At 40.7% G+C, this 22,689-nt stretch overlaps 1 protein-coding gene across 1 annotated transcript in view; it reads right to left on the reverse strand.

The window, feature by feature from the left end:
* Positions 1-22,689, reverse strand: part of LOC121009531 (A disintegrin and metalloproteinase with thrombospondin motifs 2-like) — a 775,073-nt gene that overhangs the window by 250,183 nt on the left and 502,201 nt on the right. The window contains exons 14-15 of the mRNA XM_040442735.1: positions 16,851-16,974; positions 10,184-10,264 (exon numbers count right to left, since the gene is read on the reverse strand). Coding sequence (XP_040298669.1) covers positions 10,184-10,264; positions 16,851-16,974 — 205 coding nt within the window. The remainder of the gene's footprint in view (positions 1-10,183; positions 10,265-16,850; positions 16,975-22,689) is intronic.

Below are 22,689 nucleotides of genomic sequence, written 5' to 3' on the forward strand. Positions count from 1 at the left end.
ATACAGAGATACCAGATGTGTGACACTTTTTTGCAGCCTAGGTGGGCAAAGGGGCCCATATTCCAAAGAGCACCTTTCGGATTTCACTGGTCATTTTTTACAGAATTTGATTTCAAACTCCTTACCACACATTTGGGCCCCTAGAATGCCAGGGCAATATAACTACCCCACAAGTGACCCCATTTTGGAAAGAAGAGACCCCAAGGTATTTCGTGATGGGCATAGTGAGTTCATAGAACTTTTTATTTTTTGTCACAAGTTAGTGGAATATGAGACTTTGTAAGAAAAAAAAAAAAAAATCATCATTTTCCACTAACTTGTGACAATAAATAAAAAGTTCTATGAACTCACTATGCCCATCAGCGAATACCTTAGGGTGTGTACTTTCCGAAATGGGGTCATTTGTGGGGTGTTTGTACTGTCTGGGCATTGTAGAACCTCAGGAAACATGACAGGTGCTCAGAAAGTCAGAGCTGCTTCAAAAATTCACATTTTTGTACCATAGTTTGTAAACGCTATAACTTTTACCCAAACCATTTTTTTTTTACCCAAACATTTTTTTTTTATCAAAGACATGTAGAACAATAAATTTAGAGCAAAATTTATATATGGATGTCGTTTTTTTTGCAAACTTTTACAACTGAAAGTGAAAAATGCCATTTTTTTGCAAAAAAATCGTTAGATTTCGATTAATAACAAAAAAAGTAAAAATGGCAGCAGCAATGAAATACCACCAAATGAAAGCTCTATTAGTGAGAAGAAAAGGAGGTAAAATTCATTTGGGTGGTAAGTTGCATGACCGAGCAATAAACGGTGAAAGTAGTGTAGTGCAGAATTGTAAAAAGTGGCCTGGTCTTTCAGGGTGTTTAAGCACTGGGGGCTGAGGTGGTTAAAAGAGAGAAACTTCCTCCGGTCTCCAGAAAAGGGTTCTGGGAGCTTAATCTGGGGCTCAAAATGCGGACTGGAGGCCTGAGGAGTGGAAGAACCTTGCCCTAACTCAAAAGAACTGAGTTTTTCCCCTAACTCCTGCACCCTCTGCGTCAGATTAGAGACATGGTCTGTCAGGGTCACCAGAGGATTCATAATACAGTGGTTATTGGGCCTGTTAATCTGTAACGGTCGCGTACACACACACACAGGGGGGAGGGAAGTGACCACTGCGCTCCACCCTTACCCCTGGCCCTGCCTACTTGCCTCGCGAGTACTAATGACAGGGGACAACTGGACGGCAATCCCTAACTTGGAGTAAGTGCAGGGATGACAGACAGACAAACAACAGGACGTGAACGGACCGAGTCAATACCAGGAAAGCTGCAAAGTACAAATGGAGCAAGCAGAGAATTCTCAGGAGAAGCCGGGGTCATAAATACCAGGAGAGCAGAGAAGTACAAGAGGAGTCCTAAGAGAGTAGTCAGGTGGGAGCCGTGGTCACAATACCAGGACGGAAGCGCAGTACAGGAGGAGCAGGCAAAAGGATGGTCAGGGAACAGGATCAGGTAAGTATTCAGCAGTCCAACAAATAGCCAGGAACCTAGAAATTAACAGGCAACCTGTAGCCAGCAGGCTGCCTGTATTTATAGTGGGGAGTGAGGGTCATGTGACGTGGCCAGCGTCACATGACCGACAGACCAACCAGTCGAGCACCGAGTGATCAGCTCGACGCTCAAGGCAGACTAGGAGCAGGGAGCCACCCAGCTAGTAAAGCCGCCCTGGGAATGAGGTCAAACACAGAACCTCATTCCAAAAGCTAAGCAACAGTTCTGCGGGCAATGGGGGACCAAGTGCACCTTCGGAACCCCGTGACAGGTATAGCCAGTCAGTGGAGCAGTGGGTCCACACCCGCTTGCATAACACCAGACCTGTGCTGGCCATGGAAGATTATATTAAGGGTAAAGATAGGGAGATTTGTCACAAACAACGGACTCCTTTAACAGTGTGTTGTGTTCCTGGCGTTTGAGATCGACATATGACAGATCGATTTTATAGATTACTTAGAGGGGTTAGTGAAGACCGTGCGGTAATGGACCACACTGGCACCAATGCCAAAGTTAAAGGCAGGTGAGCGTCCTTAATAATGATTTCAGGGATTAGGTTGCAAGCTTAGGGCAAGGACCTCATTATAGGAGGGGAAGATAGTGACCTGGAGTTAAGTAATGAAACTGGGGGTGGAATGGATTGACAGATTAGAACAGTTCATAATGAAAGGTGTAGGGTAAACATATGCAAACACCTCTTAATTGTATGTAAACTAATGCCAGGAGCCTGACCAATAAAATTGGTGAACTGAAATTAGTAATGTGTGGAAAGATAGTGGGGCACACCTACATCCGGATAGGACACAGAACACTAACTGGTAGTCTTCTATAACATTTATTGCATATAAACATAAAAATGATAGCGGAAGTTAAAAGGCATCAATAAGTATACAGCTATATAAATAACAAAAAAAAATGGTATTGGTATATAACCAATCTGTAGTTGATGTGAATGTAGAAATGTATAGGTGCATCTAATAGTTCCATAGTTGAATATTCCTACTGTCGTAAGTCTTGAATGTCAATGGTGGAATATGGTCAATAAGTTGTTTTTCTATATATCCGGCTTAGATGCACTTGTTATATACGGGGTTCCCCTTTATACTGGCAATATTTGCAAAGATTCGTTAGTAAAATAGTGTCGGTATAGATGATGCCGTACAATAAGGATGATGATCTCAGTTGTTTGTGTGTAATCGTAGCTAGAACATACAATTAGCTACTACACAGTTACTGGTTAGGGCTGTATTACTCACTGTTTCGAAAGATTGTGTCCGGGGTTTTCGTGCCTGACTTGGCATCCCACGTGTTGCAGCACAGAAGGTATTACCTCCGGCTTGTTCTGTGGTGAGTGGTAAGCTATTAGACTTTAAACAGTTCGCTAGACGCCGGGGTCTATAGATGTTAGGCCCTCTTTAGTGGTCAGCATTCCACGTGTCTATTCGATCTTGACACAGCGAGACTGTTTCTTACACATACAGTCAGGTCCATAAATATTGGGACATGGACACAATTCTAACATTTTTGGCTCTATACACCACCACAATGGATTTGAAATGAAAACGAACAAGATGTGCTGTAACTGCAGACTGTCAGCTTTAATTTGAGGGTATTTACATCCAAACCAGGTGAACGGTGTAGGAATTACAACAGTTTGCATATGTGCCTCCGACTTGTTAAGGGACCAAAAGTAATGGGACAGAATAATAATCATAAATCAAACTTTCACTTTTTAATACTTGGTTGCAAATCCTTTGCAGTCAATTACAGAGTGAAGTCTGGAACACATAGACATCACCAGACACTGGGTTTCATCCCTGGTGATGCTCTGCCAGGCCTCTACTGCAACTGTCTTCAGTTCCTGCTTGTTCTTGGGGCATTTTCCCTTCAGTTTTGTCTTCAGCAAGTGAAATGCATGCTCAATCGGATTCAGGTCAGGTGATTGACTTGGCCATTGCACAACATTCCACTTCTTTCTCTTAAACTCTTTGGTTGCTTTTGCAGTATGCTTTGGGTCATTGTCTATATACACTGTGAAGCGCTGTCCAATGAGTACTGAAGCACTTGGCTGAATATGAGCAGATAATATTGCCCGAAACACTTCAGAATTCATCCTGCTGCTTTTGTCAGCCGCCACATCATCAATAAATTCAAGAGAACCAGTTCCATTGGTGGCAGTACATGCCCACGCCATGACACTACCACCACCATGCTTCACTGATGAGGTGGTATGCTTAGGATCATGAGCAGTTCCTTTCCTTCTCCATACTCTTCTCTTCCTATCACTCTGGTACAAGTTGATCTTGGTCTCATCTGTCCATAGGATGTTGTTCCAGAACTGTGAAGGCTTTTTTAGATGTTGTTTGGCAAACTCTAATCTGGCCTTCCTGTTTTTGAGGCTCACCAATGGTTTACATCTTGTGGAGAACCCTCTGTATTCACTCTGGTGAAGTCTTCTCTTGATTGTTGACTTTGACACACATACACCTACCTCTTGGAGAGTGTTCTTGATCTGGCCAACTGTTGTGAAGGGTGTTTTTCTCACCAGGGAAAGAATTCCTCGGCCATCCACCACAGTTGTTTTCCGTGCTCTTCCGGGTCTTTTGGTGTTGCTGAGCTCACCGTTGCGTTCCTTCTTTTTAAGAATGTTCCAAACAGTTGTTTTGGCCATGCCTAATGTTTTTGCAATCTCTCTGATGGGATTGTTGTGTTTTTTCAGCCTAATGATGGCTTGCTTCACTGATAGTGACAGCTCTTTGGATCTCATCTTGAGAGTTGACAGAAACAGATTCCAAATGCGAATAGCACACTTGAAATGAACTCTTAACCTTTTATCTGCTCATTGTAGTTGGCATAATGAGGGAATAACACACACCTGGCCATGGGACAGCTGAGAAGCCAATCGTCCCATTACTTTTGGTTCCTTAACAAGTGGGAGGCACATATGCAAACTGTTGTAATTCCTACACCGTTCACCTGATTTGGATGTAAATACCCTCAAATTAAAGCTGACAGTCTGCAGTTACAGCACATCTTGTTCGTTCATTTCAAATCCATTGTGGTGGTGTATAGAGCCAAAAATGTTAGAATTGTGTCGATGTCCCAATATTTATGGATCTGACTGTAAATGGCATTTGGGAGCGCTCCGAAAGTTCGTGGGTGATCCGCGGAATATGTGCTGCGATTTTTTCTTTAGAGACTTGTATACACCAGACGCGTTTCGGAGTTAACACAGACTCCTTCCTAAGTGGTCAAGTCTCATATGGTATATGGTGGTTTAAATAGTACTGGGTTAATCTCATTAGGATTATTGCATCATTTTAGGGTGAACCCAAAAACGTGGATTTCTCATCTGGCCATTTGATAATTATATATAGTTGGTTACATCAAGATTAAAAACATATTAAAAACATATTAAAAAAACATACATACAATATACGCTATATATTAACTAGCTGAGTGTTTATATTTCCTGTAATAATCATTCATAGGGAAAGTGTGGTTTTTCATTCACAACGTGCTTTATATCGTTGGATATAGTTTGTTAAACAAAGCATTAGAAGTTATGAAGTGAATTCAAAATTTCCACAAATTCTGCTATTTAAAGTGCGTTTTTTTAAAAAACAAAACAAAAAAAAATGCATTTGTGTTATTTATTCAAATTTCTTTTATATCTTATGTGCTTTAGTGTAACAAATTTCAAAGCATATATTTATGTCAAATTGTGAATAGTGTTCATTTTACTATTCTCCCAGATTTCGGTACAAGGCTTGTCATACTTTCAGAAGACAGTGAATAACCACACAGTTAAGTTAAATATTTTCTCAGTTTGTAAACAGAAGTGCAGAATTTTAATCGGCAAATTACCAATGAATTGTATAGGGGAGAGGTCCTCCAGCAAGGAGGGACGGGAGGAATATGAAAAATACAGCCGGTCTCTCATCAGTGGAGGACCCCCCTCCCCACAATCTACAAAAAAACAAAAACTTCCAATTCTGCATTTAATCCCTCTGGAAGGAGAGTGTTAAATTCAAATATTTTTCTAGATTCCATCCATGACATTTTACTTATGTGGTCTCCCCCTCTCCAATTGGTGTTTACCTTTTCCAAAGCTGCAAAAACCATCCCTTTTGGATCTTGATTATGTGAGGTCTTGAAATGAAGGGACAAAGTATGTTTGTCGTAACCCTTTTTTTATATTGGCAATATGCTCTGCATTACGTTTTCTCAGAGTTCTCTTAGTTCTGCCCACGTACTGTTTTTTACATGGGCATTGTATAATGTATATGACACTATCCGTGTTACATGTCAGAAATTCTTTAATTACATGTTTGTGGGTATTAGTGGTGGATTTGACCTTGATGGTTTTTTGGGGGAATGAGGTAGCTTTGCACCCCATACATAGTCCACATCTATGGAAGCCTGAAAGGCCCATCCATTTTTGAATTGATTGTTGAGTTTTCAATGATTTGTTAATAATTGTAGGGGCTACCAACAAGCCTACATTTGGGGCTTTAGTAAAAGTGATTAGTGAAATGAGTAATGCTTGAGCAGGACTATGACATAGTGGAAATAACCGAGACATGACTGGATGATAGCAATGACTGAAAGGTTAACTTACAGGGTTACAGTCTGTTTAGAAAGGATAGTAAAAAGAATTGCAGGGGGGGGGGGGGGGGGGGGGTCTGCCTTTATGTAAAGCCCTGTCTAAAATCCACACTCTGGGAAGATATAACTTTGGAAAATGAACATGTGGAGTCACTGTGGGTACAATTACATGGTGGGAAAACCAACAATGAAATGCTGATATTGGTTTGTTATAAACCACCTAATATTACAGAGTCCACAGAAAACCTGCAACTAAGAGTAACAGACAAGGGGTCAATGATAATGGTCATTATTATGGGAGACTTCAATTACCCATATATAGACTGGGAAACTGAAACCTGTGGATCTCATAAAGGAAACAGGTTCTTGGCAATAACTAAAGACAAATACCGTTCCTACCTGGTATGGGATCCTACTAGAGGGATGGCCATGCTGGATTTAGTATTAAAAGGGTTTTTTAGCATGTTTGAACTGATGACCGATAGGATAGGTCATTAGTATCTGATCGGTGGGGGTCTGACTCCGTGGTTTAAGAAGACACTGGCGCTCCTGTGAACTCCACAGCATTCTCTGTGCTTAAGAAGCACAGTGCCGTACACTGTATAGCAGCTGTGCTTGGTATCGCAGCTTAGCCCCATACATTTCAATGGGGCTGATCTACGCCTAGGCCATGTGACCGATTAATGTGTTGTCACTGGCCTAGGAAAAGCTGTGGGAAGGCCGCAGAATTAACAAAGCTCCGATGCCTTCTCAAACAGCTGTTTGGTGGGGATCCCTGGTGTCGGACCCCCACTGATCAGATACAGATTACCTATTTAAAGGATAGGTTACCAGTATTTAACCCTTTCACGCCCAATGACGTACATGTGCGTCGTTGGGCCGGTCTTTAAACATGGCGCCCGCTCGTGCCATAGCCGCCGCGTTTCTGCTATTTTAAATAGCAGAGACCTGCGGCACATGTATGCGACCAGCCATAAGGCTGATCGCATACATTTTCCCCTTCAGATGCCGCGCACTTCCTCTCCAGTAACAGCATTCCCCGACTGAGATTGGATTGGGGAACCTGTTATATCTATTAAATAGCCCAAAGCCTGAAAGCAGGCTTCCGAGCTTATTTCAGGACTATACCAATACAGGCCACTAGGTGGCAGCATTGTATTAGTATAGTGCAAATGAAGTCTTCAATGATGGCTATATAGCCATCAATGAACACAATGGGCAATATAATGATTGCCAGTTATTGTCACCCAAGGTGACTTAAAAAAAGTTAAAAAAAAGTTTTTACAAATATAAAAAAAAAATAATAAAAATAAAAGTTCAAATCACCCCCCTTTCCTTAAAATAAAAATACTTAATAAAAAAAAATAAACATCATGGGCATCCCACGTGCAAAAATGTCCATACTATTAAAATATAACAATATTAAGGGCTTACGGTAAATGGCGTAATGGGAAAAAAAAATTAAAAACAGCCAATTTATTGTCACTTCAACTACCCAATAATTTTTTTTTAAAAAAGTGATCAAAAGTCGCACACACTTCAAATTTGTATCACTGAAAAGAACAGATCGTCCCGCAAAAAAATTAGCCCTCACACAGCCCCGTACACATAACTACAAAAAAGTTATAGGGGTCAGAATATGGTTATAAAATGTATTTTAAGGTTTTAATGTTTTTTTCAGTATTAAAACACAAGAAAAATTATACAAGTGTGGTATCGTTGGAACCATATTGACCTGGAGAATGAAGATAACAGGTCAATTTTACCGCATAGTGTACAGTATAATAAAAATAAAAACCTTTATCAGACCTTTATTTTTCCCAATTCTACCCCATTTGGAATTTTTTTTCCACTTCCCACTACATGGTATGCAACTGTAAATGGCGACATTAGAAAGTACAACTTGTCCCTCAGAAAATAAGCCCTCATAAGGCTATGTGAACGGAAAAATACAAAAGTTAGGACTATGAGAATGCGGGGAGTGAAAAACGCAAAATGAAAAATGACCTGGGCTTGAAAGGGTTAAATCTCAGTAAACTCTTTTAACAAAGATATAACAACAGAGATGCAGGTTGGGGGGATACCTGGGAAATAGTGACCATAATATAATAAACTTCCAACTGATGGGATGTTTTATCAGAGAGACTTTAGGAAAGCAAAATGTGATGAGATAAGAGAGGCCCATAGCCTCACTAACTGGGACAATGTCCTAAAAAATAAAATTACAGACACAATGGGATATTTTTAAAAGCATCCTAAATTTTCACTCTGAGAGGTACATAGCTTATGGGAATAAAAGGGTTAGGATCAGTATAAAGCAATGTGGATAAATTGTAATGTAAAGGAAGCAACAAATACAAAGAAAGCATTTAAATTACTAAAACAGAAAGCAGCAAAAAAGCACTAAAAACTATAACGAAAAAATAAAAGATTTAAAAGACAGATGAAGACATCCAAGCAGGATACAGAGAGGCTTGTTGCCATAGAGAGTAAAACTACACTAAAAAGTTATTCAAGTATATGAATGATAAAAAGATTGAACCTCAAAATGTTGGTCCTTTAAAGAGTGATGAGGGAGGAGTTGTAGAGAATGATGTGAAAAAGCAAATCTATAATTCTATTAAATATTTATTAAATATTTTTTCTGCTTTGTATTCTCAAAAAAAATGTAATAGAAAATGAAATGCAAATTGTCAAAGTAAACTCCTCATTAAATGTGTGCAGCGACATCTTAAAAAGATTAGACAAATCACTGGTTCCAGATGGCATACACCCCCCATATCCTAAGAGAGTTAAGTAAGGTTATTGATAAACCCTTATTTCTTATATTTACGGACTACTTATGAGCTCCATAATGACAGGGTCTGTTGCTGTTGCACAGGACTGGCAAATATGGAGCCAATATTCAAAAAGGGGTAAAAAAAAAAAAAAAAAACAGGGTCCCGAAACTAGGCCAGTAAGTTTAACATCTGTTGTGGATAAACTATTTAAAAGTTTTCTAAGAGATACTATCCTGGAATATCTCAATGAAAATAAGTGTATAACGATGTATCTGCACAGGTTTATAAGGGATCAGTCCTGTCAAACTAAGGTTCCATTCAGACGTCCGTATGTGTTTTGCAGATCCACGGATCCGCAAAACACGGACACCGGCAATGCGCTTTCCGCATTTTGCGGATCCGCACATTGCCAGAACTATATAGAAAATGCCTTTTCTTGTCCGCAATTGCGGACAAGAATAGGACATGTTCTATATTTTTGCGGAACGGAAGTGCGGACCCGGAAGTGCAGATCCGCAATTCTGGATCCGAGCGGGACAGAGTCTGTCCCCATAGAAATGAATGGGTCCGGAACGAAATTGCGGACGTGTGAATGGGCCCTTATTGTAAATCTAAAACACTTTTTTTTATGGTTCAGGAGTATCTAGTAAAGATTGTTTGTTCACTGATCCTCTAATTGTTTAAAATACCTGTACATTTTTTATAAATTTTATATTTGAAGCCAAGTTCCCAGGCATTTTCATGTTATTGGATTTCTGTTTTTTGTACATGATAGGTACTTGAAATACTACAAACGATTTCCTTTTCTATAATTCAACAAGTTGCAGACTGCAATGGAATTCCCCTTGCCAATAACATGCATACTGTACATGGCCACTGAGCTATCGGAAGGTAAAGTCAAATCACAGTCACTGTCTTATATCACCCTTCTGTAAAAGACTGAAAATAGGAAATGGAAACCAAATTACATTTAAATTCCTTGTCCAACTGACCAGAACGGTTATCTGTGATTCATTTTATTTGCTAAATGAATATATTAAAATCTACAGTAATCTACCTTTTCTATAAATTTCCTAGATTTTTTATAACCAGTACTAGTATTACATGTCAATAAACAAAAGAATATGCAGACAAAGTTTTTAATTAACATGCACCTTCAACCCAGGACCGACTATAGGCATTTGCCTACAGGTAGATTAGATTATTTTTTTTTACATTTTATGATATACAGTTATCCTGCACTTCTGCTTTGCTACTTACCAAGATGGTGAGTAGATGATTCTGTTTCTTGAATGAGCAAATGTCGCGCTCCCGCAGGAACTTCAAATATCCTTATGTAACCTGTTAAGTAATTTTAATCAGACATGTAAAATAATGCCAAATAATAACCTGCATGACAAAAACACTATAATTACTTAATTACTGGTTTATAAAAATAAAGAATTGTTGTTTAGGACAGAGACATAACAGAGTCTGTTGTTATAGTCACATACAGTAATTACTGAGCTATGGACACGAACTGTCTGATATCATTATTTTAATGACAATAAATTTTATGATTAATGACATGCTGTCCAGAAACAATAAATCTCTATGAGGATGAGCAATGGAAGTAGCCGTTTGCTGTTCAATACAAGAAATCTTGCAAACAAAATGAATGAACTGAAAATTCTAATAACAGACAAAACTATAATGTGGTGGGTATAACAGAAACCCACTTGGATGACAGCCAAAAGTGGATAACAAATGTAGAAGGATCTATTGGGGGAGATATATCAAGACTGGCGGATCCATACACCAGTCTTGATTTCCTTGCAATGGCGTGAGATGAGTCTGATTTGTTAAGAAGCAGAAGCCTCTTAACAAATCAGGCGTATCTTTGCCCTGCTGTGCGCTAGAAAGTGAAGTCTACGCCAGCTACAGGTGAAAGTTATAGTAAATGCAGCAGCACGAAGCCACGCCCCATTTCAACAAGCCACATCCCTTTTCTCTGCACTTCTCTGAACCTCGAAAAGTCACAAATTATGGTGCACAGATGCCGTGCACCATAATGTGCGATATTTTTATGCCACAATTGTGGGGTACAAACATTGATAAATGTCCCCCATTGTGTTCAGAATGGACAGGAAACACAAAAAAAGAGGTAAAGAGTAAAATACAACTTAGGACCAGTGCTAGAGATGAGCGAATTAGTTCGTACCAAATGGGGTTCCTCATGAACTTCCCAAAAATGTGTAAGCAAGATGAACCCAAAGCTTTTCAGGTTCGATTTGGACGAATACAATAAAACAGCATACATTTGCTGCACATGCCTGTGGGAATAAGCATGAGGGAGGGGGAAGGATACTCACATGACCCTGAGGGGAAGTGGGGGGGAGGGCTTGCCCCATTTGGCTCACAGGCTGACAGACAGGCTGGATGAGCCAATCAGTGGGGCAGCAGCCAGGGAGATGGCCCTGGCGGAATGAGCAGAACTAAATTCTGTATTGGGCTGTGAATGAGGGTAGATGGGTGTAGCGGTCTGTGGCAGAAAACGATCTTAGGGAAAGTGTATAGTCACAATCGTCTATACTAGTGTCAGGCACAGTTAAGGGAAAGGCTAAAAAGAAGAAGAATTGTGTACAATAGGGAAAGGCAGGGAAAGCTTTCAGACAAGGAGTGAGGAGCTGATGTTCAGTGTGCCAGGCAGTGATAGCTGCAGTTACTACCTTATTCTACAGCTACACCTACTACAAAACCTTAAACTTAGCTACCTGCAAGAACATTTCTTTTTTTCCTCATTTGAACAGAAATAAATCTATATTTTTTCTTCCAAACCTGAAGTTTCTCTAGGCTTATTGCCCGCTTTTTTCCAATAAAATTAGCATTATGTGGCAGTGCTGAGCATCTAGTGTATATTATTTATTCAGTGCATCATATCTGTCCGTGCTAAGGTACTACATTATAGCAGAAGCCTTTTTGTGGAAATAATGCCATCTGCCGCTGCTGAGCAATTGTTAATTTTTTCAGTATTGTATTGTATTATTATATTGCATCTGTATTGTTTTTAAACGTGTAGCAAATAAGACCATTTTCTTCACCAATGAAATTTAACGTAAATTACACTGTACGCAGAAATCAAACCACCTTTCCTGCACAGTTCAAGTGTTGGTGTGGGGGAGTAAGCATAATACAAGTGTACAACACGTGGTTTACAATCCAGAGGGTAGAGTTTTTAAATTTGAAATAATAATCCAAAATTTTGGACAGGGCATCTGCAGACTGCAGTGTTGGTATAACTCTGCCCCTAAGACGTCCCTCTGACAGGCTTCTGCTCACATGAAGAAGTCCACTGATTGTAGGTACAGGACTCCACCTTGATTTTCTTGTCTAAAAACATCAGACTCATATAAGGTTAGTTTCACTCATATAAGGATAGTTTTAACGCTAGTGTGTAACTAGAATAAGTTGGCATCCTGTCTTGAGACAGGGGAATCTGGTCAGTTATAAATTACATCATCCTTCATCTTTACACATCCCTAATTCTTTGCATGTTTCCATCCTTGAGCCAGTTGTGCTTGACCGTTACTCCACATGCTCAGTTCCTGCTCCTGCTTATGTTGGCTCAGAAAATAAGTATTAAGTCAAGAATATTTTACATAGTAACATAGTACATAAGACCGAAAAAAGACATTTGTCCATATATGGCAACTTTTACACATTTTCATAGATTTTTAAGTTTTTTTTATAAATATGAGCAGATTGTACCGGTAAAATTTTACCACCTAAGTAAAGTACAATATGTGATGAGAAAACAAAGTCAGAATTACTTGGATGTGCAAAACCTTTATGTAGTTATTCTCTGCTGAAGTGACACATGCCAGATTTCCAAAATCTGGCTTTGTCATTAAGGCCCAGTACTGGTCACCAAGGGGTTAAAAGGGTTCCATTTGTGCAAAAGTAGTAAGATATTAACAAAACGATGTATTCAATATCACTGTAATTATACTGACCCAGAGATTAAAGTTATCATGTTATTTATGCCAAAAAAAGAATTCCGCAAAATTTATAACATAAAAACTCAGTGGCAGTATTGCTGTTTTTTAATAAAAATAGTTGATCAGTAAGTTATGTGTATCCCAACATGGTACAATTAAAAACAACTTGTCCAACAAAAAAACAAACTCTCATATGACTACATTGATGGAAAAATAAAATAGTTATAACTCTTGCAATGATGAAAAAATAAAAAAATAATCACTTGGTCACTAAGGCAAAATGCATATGGGGAAAGGGATAAAAAGGAACCTGTAATGTTGAATATGGTGTCTGAGCAGCAGGCAGCATGTAATAGAGCCGGAGGGGCTGAGCAGACTGATATATGGTTTTGTGGGAAAGATTCACTAAAACTTGTAATTTATACATTTATATCCATGCCGACTTTGGGCTTTGTAGTCAAGTAGGCAGTCCTATCAGCGATTGACAGCATTCCTCCTATGACTGTGAATACAGAGATAGCCATCAGTCACTGGAGACCGCCTCCTTGACTTCACAGCCCAGAATGAGCAGGAATTCAAATGTATAAATTACAAGTTCTGCTGAATCTTTTACCACAATAATATATATCAATCTGCTCAGCACCTCCTGCTCTATAACATGTTGCCTGCACATTAATTTGCAATTTCATGGTGACTAGTGTTGAGCGAACCCAAACTGTAAAGTTCGGGTCCGTACCGAACTTTGCGAGTTCGGGTACCCAGACCCGAACTTTTCAGAAAAAGTTTGGGTTTGGGTTTTAGTTCGGTGTTTGGGCATTTAATAAAGCTTGTTGAAAGGCTGCAAGGCAGCCAATCAACAAGCTTATAAGCTGTGGGCAGTTAGAAGCCATCACAGCCATGCCTACTAATGGCATGGCTGTGATTGGCCGGTGCATCATGTGACCCAGCCTCTCTAAAAGCTGGATCACGTGTAGCACCGCCCATCAGCTCTGAGTAGTGCAGGGACAGGAAGCATGAAGCTGAAGTGAGGGAAAGTGTTGTAGGAATCTTATCTGGCTTTTTATTCTGTGGGTGACCTATAGTGATTTTTTTGTGGGTGCAATACACCAGCTTTGCACCCCTGACACAGAAATATAATAATTACCCTGGCTGTTAATTCTGTGGGTGACCTATAGCGATCTTTTGTGGGTACAATGCACCATCTTGGCACCCCTGACACAGAAATTTAATAATTAATCTGGCTGTTAATTATGTGGGTGACCTATAGCGATTTGTTTGTGGGTGTAATGCACCATCTTTGTACCCCTGACACAAAAATATAATAGTTAATCCATCTGTTAGTTTGTTGGGTGACATACACCCATTGTTTGTCTGAGGTACACCTGCACTGCATATGTGACAGGGGAATAAATCTAGTTAATCCATCTGTTAGTTCGGTATGTGACATATACCCATTGTTTGTCTGAGGTACACATGCACTGCATACATGACAGGGAAATAAATCTAGTTAATCCATTTGTTAGTTTGGTGGGGGACCTCAAAGAATGAGGAGAGCATCAAATAAGGGACATGGCCCTGGTCGTGGTGTTGGTGATGTTGGTGGAGCTCCTGTTGCAGGGAGAGGATGTGGTCGATCTGTGCCAGCTACACACCTAAATGAAACACCTTCCTCAGGTGCACGTAGGCAACAGAACGTTCAGCATTATTTTGTAGGCCCGAATACCGGTGTACCAATGGTGAGACCAGAACAAGTAGAGGCAGTAGTAGATTAGGTGGCTGAGAGTGCCTCCAGTTCCTTCACATTGTCTCCCACCCGGTTCCCTGCTGAAAGCACAGAATTGGCACCTGCAGCCCATGGGCATCTGTCTTTCACCTCACCCCCTTGCAAATATGGCAAGCAGTCTGAGCACCAAGTCATGCAGCAGTCTCTTATGCTTTTTGATGACTCTTTTTGATTCCGTCGGCCATCCACCTAGACCTGCCCCAGAAGTGGAGGAGATTGATTGCACTTTGCCCAACCACTTATGCTTCAGGATGTGGACATGGGAGGACCACCGCAGCACATCTCTGATGATGACAAAACACAGGTGCCAACTGCTGCGACTTTCTGCAGTGTGCAGCCCGGCAAGGAGGGCAGGGGTAAGGAAAGGGTCGAAGATGATGTGGAGGATGATATGGTCCTAGACTCCACATGGAATCAAGGTCATGCCAGTGACGTGTGCAGTTCGGAGGAAGAGGTGTTGGTCACACAGCGCCAGCAACACAGCAAAAAAGGGAGCAGGGTGCAAAAGCAGAGTGGCCGTCCAATAGCCAGTACACTTGATACGGCCCACCGTACCCACAAGGTGGAACTCTACCTTGAACATGCTGGAGAGACTGTGCGAGCAGCAGCAGGCGATAGTGGAGTTTCAGCTGCAGCATGCGTGGGTGAGTCACTCTGCGGAACATCACCAATTCACCACCAACGATTGGGCCTCCGCACGGAACATGTGTGCCATGGTGCGCTGTTTTGAGTACTCCAACAACATGGCCAGTGCCGATGACACCATCCTCAGCATTAGGCCTCATGCACACGGACAAGCCCGGACAAGAATAGGACATGTTATATTTTTTTTGCGGACCACCGAACGGAGCAACTGATGCGGACAGCACATGCAGTGCTGTCCGCATGTTTTGCGGCCCTATTGAAGTGAATGGATCCACATCCGAGCCGCCAAAACTGCGGCTCGGATGCGGACCAAAACAACTGTAGTGTGCAGGAGGCCTTACTATCTCACTTCTATGTCTCCTTGAAAAAACGCTTCGGGCGATGATGGAAGAGGATTTGGCACAGGAGGAAGAGGATGAGGAAGAGGGGTCATTTCCATGGTTATCAGGCCAGTCATTCACAAGTGACTGGGAGGGTGGGTTCCTGCACCAACAGAGGCCAGGTACACAACTGCCCAGCCAGGACATAGTTCTGGAGGATGAAGAGGATGATGAGGAGGAGGAACCGTGTTCACAGCAGGATGGCACCCAAAGCAGCTCATGGCCATCACTGGAGCGTGGCTGGGGGGATACAGAGGACACAGACGATACACCTCCCACAGAGGACAGCTTGTCGTTGCCTCTGGGCAGCCTGGCAACGACCACCGAGTTGCCCACATTCTAACCAGTGCTGATTACTGGGTGGCCAGCCTGCTGGATTCCCGCTACAAGGACAACGTGCCGCCCTTAATTCCGTCACTGGTAGACGCGCTGTTGATGGCATTCCCACCTGACAGTGGGGGCTCAGTGGAAGCACAAAGCGAAGGCAGACGAGGAGGAGGAAGAAGTTGCCAACGCAGCTGGGGCACCGCCAGCACCTCAGAAGTGAGGGTTAACATGGCCGAAATGTGGAAAATCTTTGTCAGCATGCCACAACAACCAGCACCACCAGCTGATAGGGAAGGTCTTAGCAGGAGGCAGCATTTCAGCAATATGGTGGAACAGTACATGTACACACTCCTACATGTACTAACTGATGGGTCTAGCTCTCCAAATTGTGCACATGGCTTGAGCTTGCCCTTTACGCCTTGGAGGTGCTGGCCTGCTCTGCGGTTAAGTCAGTTCCCTATTCACATTTGTTGGCAGGGCAATAGTCCTGCTCTTACCCCCATTTTGCTTCCTTTTGCAGCCCTCTAGCCCTTACGATGACTATTTTACAGCCATTTTAGAGCATCAAAGTTCGGGTCCCCATTGACTTCAATGGGGTTCGAGTTCGGGTCCCGAACACGAACTATGACCCGAAGTTTGGCCGAACCTGAACAACCACAGGTCCGCTCAATCCTAAGTAGAGAAAACAGCATAGAGTAAATAGCATGGTTCAAAGCAGGTGATAAAACTTAACTTATGTGTTTATATTATAACAACATTCATATGCATCATAAATTAGTAGATATGCATTTACAATAACTATTTCATTAGTCTACCTTGCTTCTTGGGTGCTTTTGTAAATGTTCCTTTGACAATTTTACAATGTGAATTATCACCACCACATGCCCCACACTTGTCTTCTTTTTTTGTTGACCCAATCACTTTGTCACAACCGACTTTCTGCATAAAAATAAACATAATACTTACAATGCATTTAGTTTACAGAAAGCACGTTTAACTGTCAAACATAAGTCCCTTCCATGTTAGGTGCATCAGGACATTCACTCTGTTCTTTTCATAGAATACAGGCATCATGTATGTATTGCAGTACAATGTAGTAATAAAATAAAGGTGTAATATGGAATACAATTATATACATGTATTACACATATTGTATTATACATATAGTATGTCACACTTAGGCCGAATGCACACGGCCGTGAGCGGTCCGTGGTATGCTGGCCTGGATTCCTGCTGACAGCAGGAGCGTACGGCTTCATTGGTAGCTATGACGCCGTGCGCTTCATGCCGCCGCTGCACTACAGTAATACACTCGTATGATCTATACGAGTGTACTACTGTAGTGCAGCGGCAGCATGAAGCGCACAGCGTCATAGCAACCAATGACGCCGTGCGAATCCAGGCCAACATACCACGGACCGCTCACGGCCGCGGAACACGGCCATGTGCATTCGGCCTTAAAGTGTAACTGTCATCATTTTTTTATTTTTGTAATGTGTAGGCTCAGTCATAATAAACATTTTTGTAATATACTTTAATTATTGAAATCGTACATTTCTATTAGAAAAATAGCTCTAAAGTGGCCCATTTTGAGCCATAGCAACACTCATCTGTCTTCTGCTTACATAACTGTGGAGACTTGCTCAACACTGACCATTTTATGGAGCGTTGCTAAGGCTTAAAATTGGCCACTTTAGAGGTATTTTTCTAATAGAAATGTACGATTTCAGTAATTAAAGTATATTACAAAAATAGTCAGTGTCACTGCCCCTATTCATTACAAAAATAATAAAAAGAATGACAGTTACACTTTAAAATTTGGCACAATATGCATGCCAGGTTCAAAGGGGTTTTCTGTGAGTTCAATATTGATGGCCTATCATCAACATAGGTCACCAATATATGATAAGTTTGGCTTTGAAACCCGGTACTTCCTCCGATAAGCTGCTTGAAGAGGCTGCGGTGCTCCAGTGAGCACTGTGGCCTCCTCACAGATTACCAAGCAAAGTGTCATATAATGTATAGCAGCTGCGCTTGGTATTCCATCTCAGACCCACTTAACATGACTTTACTGGCCTCCTCAAACAGCTAATTGTCGAGGTTTCTGGGAGTCAGACCCCCACCCATCAGATACTGATGACCTATCCTGAGTATAAGCCATGAATATTGAATTCCCCATAAAACCCCTACAGTGAAAGGTCTCCTACTATTAGCCTAAATGATACAAAAAACTTTTGGACAAATGGCCCCAACATACCCTCCCCCACAGTGAGGAGTGAACACCAAATATTGCAAAAACATTGACACCTGTTTAAATGCCAAATGACTCCATTATGAATACATTAACTATATTAAGACAAGAGTGAGCTGAAGTCTAACTCACTTTTGAATCCCTTTAATTAAAGTAAGAATCTGATCTACCATTATTTAAAAATTTAAAACAGCACTGCAGTAGTGTTCTGTTTCTTTAAATTATCCGCAGCATATCCCAGTACGCATATCAATGGAATTATTTTCAAGGTGATCGTAAATAATGAAAAGACAAAAGATAAAGGCAAAAATAACTTATGCCAAAATTTTATTGCAAGTAACTGATGCATAAAAAATTTAGGAGCTGTGGGTTCCATCTGATATTGGAGCACTTGTGTTATGATCAGAGGGCGTGGAACCATTGCCTTAACCAACTGGTTTTACTTTGCATTAATCTTAAGGATGTTATTCTGGCAGTTCCCTGGTATTTACTCTTTAACCCCTTAAGGACCCATGACGTACATGTACGTCATTTCTGTCCGGGACTTAAAGACCCGTGACGTACAGTACAGACCAAAAGTTTGGACACACCTTCTCATTCAAAGAGTTTTCTTTATTTTCATGACTATGAAGGCATCAAAACTATGAATTAATACATGTGGAATTATATACATAACAAACAAGTGTGAAAGAACTGAAAATATGTCATATTCTAGGTTCTTCAAAGTGGCCACCTTTTGCTTTGATTACTGCTTTGCACACTCTTGGCATTCTCTTGATGAGCTTCAAGAGGTAGTCCCCTGAAATGGTCTTCCAACAGTCTTGAAGGAGTTCCCAGAGATGCTTAGCACTTGTTGGCCCTTTTGCCTTCACTCTGCGGTCCAGCTCACCCCAAACCATCTCGATTGGGTTCAGGTCCGGTGACTGTGGAGGCCAGGTCATCTGGCGCAGCACCCCATCACTCTCCTTCATGGTCAAATAGCCCTTACTTTCAAAGTTTTCCCAATTTTTCGGCTGACTGACTGACCTTCATTTCTCAAAGTAATGATGGCCACTCGTTTTTCTTTACTTAGAATTTGTATTATGGCAAGAAAAAAGCAGCTAACAGTCTATTCAGTAGGACTATCAGCTGTGTATCCACCTGACTTCTCCTCAACGCCACTGATGGTCCCAACCCCATTTATAAGGCAAGAAATCCCACTTATTAAACCTGACAGGGCACACCTGTGAAGTGAAAACCATTTCAGGGGTCTACCTCTTGAAGCTCATCAAGAGAATGCCAAGAGTGTGCAAAGCAGTAATCAAAGTAAAAGGTGGCTACTTTGAAGAACCTAGAATATGACATATTTTCAGTTGTTTCACACTTGTTTGTTATGTATATAATTAAACATGTGTTAATTCATAGTTTTGATGCCGTCAGTGTGAATCTACAATTTCCATAGTCATGAAAATAAAGAAAACTCTTTGAATGAGAAGGTGTGTCCAAACTTTTGGTCTGTACTGTACATGTACTTCATGGTGATCGGGCTGCTCCATGAGCTGCGCCGCCTGATCAGCGGCAGGGGTCCGGCAGTCACTGATAACCGGACCCCTGCTGCATGCGCCGGCATCAGTGAAATCACTGATGCCAGAACATTAATCCTTGATGTGCAGCGGTCAGCGCTGACTGCGGCACATGCGAAGTGAAGTAAAAAAAAAAAAAGTAATTTTCACCAAATAAAGTAAAAAAAATTTGTATACATATTAGGTATCGCTGTGTCCGTAACGACCGGCACTTTAAACATATCACATGACCTAACACCTCAGATGACCATCATCCAAAAAATAAAAATAGCGCTAAATAAACAATTTTTTTGTCACCTTACATCACTAAAAGTACAACACCAAGCGATCAAAAAGGCGTATGCTCGCCAAAATAGTACCAATCTAACAGTCACCTCATCCCATAAAAAAGTGAGCCCCTACCTAAGACAATTGCCCAAAAAATTTAAAAACTATGGCTCAGACTATGGAGACACTAAAACATGATTTTTTTTGTTTCAAAAATGAAATCATTGTGTAAAACTTACCTAATATGTCAAGTTTTTTTTATTTCTGTAAGTTTTACACAATGATTTTATTTTTGAAACAAAAAAAATCATGTTTTAGTGTCTCCATAGTCTGAGCCATAGTTTTTAAATTTTTTGGGCGATTGTCTTAGGTAGGGGCTCACTTTTTTGTGGGATGAGGTGACTGTTAGATTGGTACTATTTTGGCGAGCATACGCCTTTTTGATCGCTTGGTGTTGTACTTTTTGTGATATAAGATGACAAAAAATAGCTTTTTTCAAACAGTTTTTTTAATTTTTTTACGGTATTCACCTGAGGGGTTAGGTCAGGTGATAACCTGCTCTATAAAAATATCACATGACCTAACCTCTCAGGTGAATACCGTAAAAAATAAAAAAAACGGTGTGAAAAAAGCAATTTTTGTCATCTTACATCACAAAAAGTGTAATAGCAAGCTATCAAAAAGTCATATGCACCCTACAATAGTACCAATAAAACCGTCATCTCATCCCGAAAAAAATTTGCCCCTACACAAGACAGTCGCCCAAAAAAATAAATAAAACGACAGCTTTCAGAATGTGGAGACACAATTTTTTTTTTTTCAAAAATGCTTTGTTATGTAAAACTGAAACAACCAAAAAAGTTGTCATATTTGGTATTGTCGCGTCCAAAACAACCTGCTCTATAAAAATACCACATTATATAACCTGTCAGATGAATGTTGTAAATAACAAAAAATAAAAACGGTGCCAAAACAGCTATTTCTTGTTATCTTGCCTCACAAAAAGTGTAATATAGAGCAACCAAAAATCATATGTACCCTAAAATAGTACCAACAAAACTGCCACCTTATCCCGTAGTTTCCAAAATGGGGTCACTTTTTTGGAGTTTCTACTCTAGGGGGAGCATCAGGGAGGCTTCAAATGGGATATGGTGTCAAAAAACCAGTCCCGCAAAATCTGCCTTCCAAAAACCGTATGGCGTTCCTTTCCTTCTGCGCAATGCCGTGTGCCCGTACAGCATTTTACGACCACAAATGGGGTGTTTCTGTAAACTACAGAATCAGGGCCATAAATATTGAGTTTTGTTTGGCTGTTAACCCTTGCTTTGTAACTGGAAAAAATGTATTCAAATGGAAAATTTTTGGGTGGATTCTATTATGTAAGCCTCAAAAAGTGACTTCAGACCTGAACTGGTCCTGAAAAAGTGGGTTTTAGAAATTTTCTGAAAAAATTTCAAGATTTGCTTCTAAACTTCTAAGCCTTCTAACGTCCCCAAAAAATAAAATGGCATTCACAAAATGATCCAAACATGAAGTAGACATATGGGGAATGTAAAGAAATAACTATTTTTGGAGGTATTACTATTTATTATAAAAGTTGAAATTTTGGGTAAATTTTGATTTTTTTTATAAATAAAAATAATTGTTTTTGACTCAATTTTACCATTGTCATGAAGTACAATATGTGACGAGAAAACATTCTCAGAATGGCCTGGATAAGTAAAAGCGTTTTAAAGTTATCACCACATAAAGTGACACGTCAGATTTGCAAAAAATGGCCTGGTCCTTAAGCTGAAAAATGGCAGGGTCCTGAAGAAGTTAATCCCTATAAAGGGATCTGGATTTCACTGTAGGAGCAACAAGACCAAAGCAAAGGGTCAGTACAACAAACAGGTATGGGTCAGGTCAGGCAGCAGAGGGTTAGAATTTGGGAATCAGGCAGAAGTCTGTACACTGGCAGACAAGCAGATTATAGCACCTTTCAAGGATATAATAAACTAGCGAACTTATTGCTCGGGCAAAAAATAAGGCACCTTTGTCTTTAAATTCTAGAAAAACACTTGCAATTTTGTTAGTACCGTTTTTATAATCTGTGTGTACCAAACCAGTGATTTTTCATCTATACCATGCACTATGGAAGATATTCAAGAGAGTCTTCCTGTTGAGTTGTGTGAGAAGACAGTGTTTGGAATGCCATGAGGAGGAAGTTCAGGGGGAGGCAAGGGACCCTATGCATATCTGTATTGGTGGTGGTAGTAGTGGCACTTATACCCATGGTGGCAATAGGGACAGTAGTAGCAACAGTGGCACTCAAGGAAAATACAGAGCAGGGAATCGGGAGGAGGGAAGGAGCCAATTATGACATAGGCTGATAAACACGGTAGGGTGAGGTCTATGACGACAATTGTGTTTTGGACAGGACCTGGGAGCCAGATCGGGGTGCTAGTAGAGGAGGCTTCAGCTGCATCAATAAAGTGCAGAGTCAATGTACAGCCAGAACTTCCCAAAGAACTGCCATAGCCAGATCTGCTTGGGAACTGGTGATGCATCGGAAACTGCGAGTGCAGGCTCAAA

The sequence above is a fragment of the Bufo bufo genome, chromosome 1 (genome assembly GCF_905171765.1).
Source record: "Bufo bufo chromosome 1, aBufBuf1.1, whole genome shotgun sequence".
NCBI classification, from domain to species: Eukaryota; Metazoa; Chordata; class Amphibia; order Anura; family Bufonidae; genus Bufo; species Bufo bufo.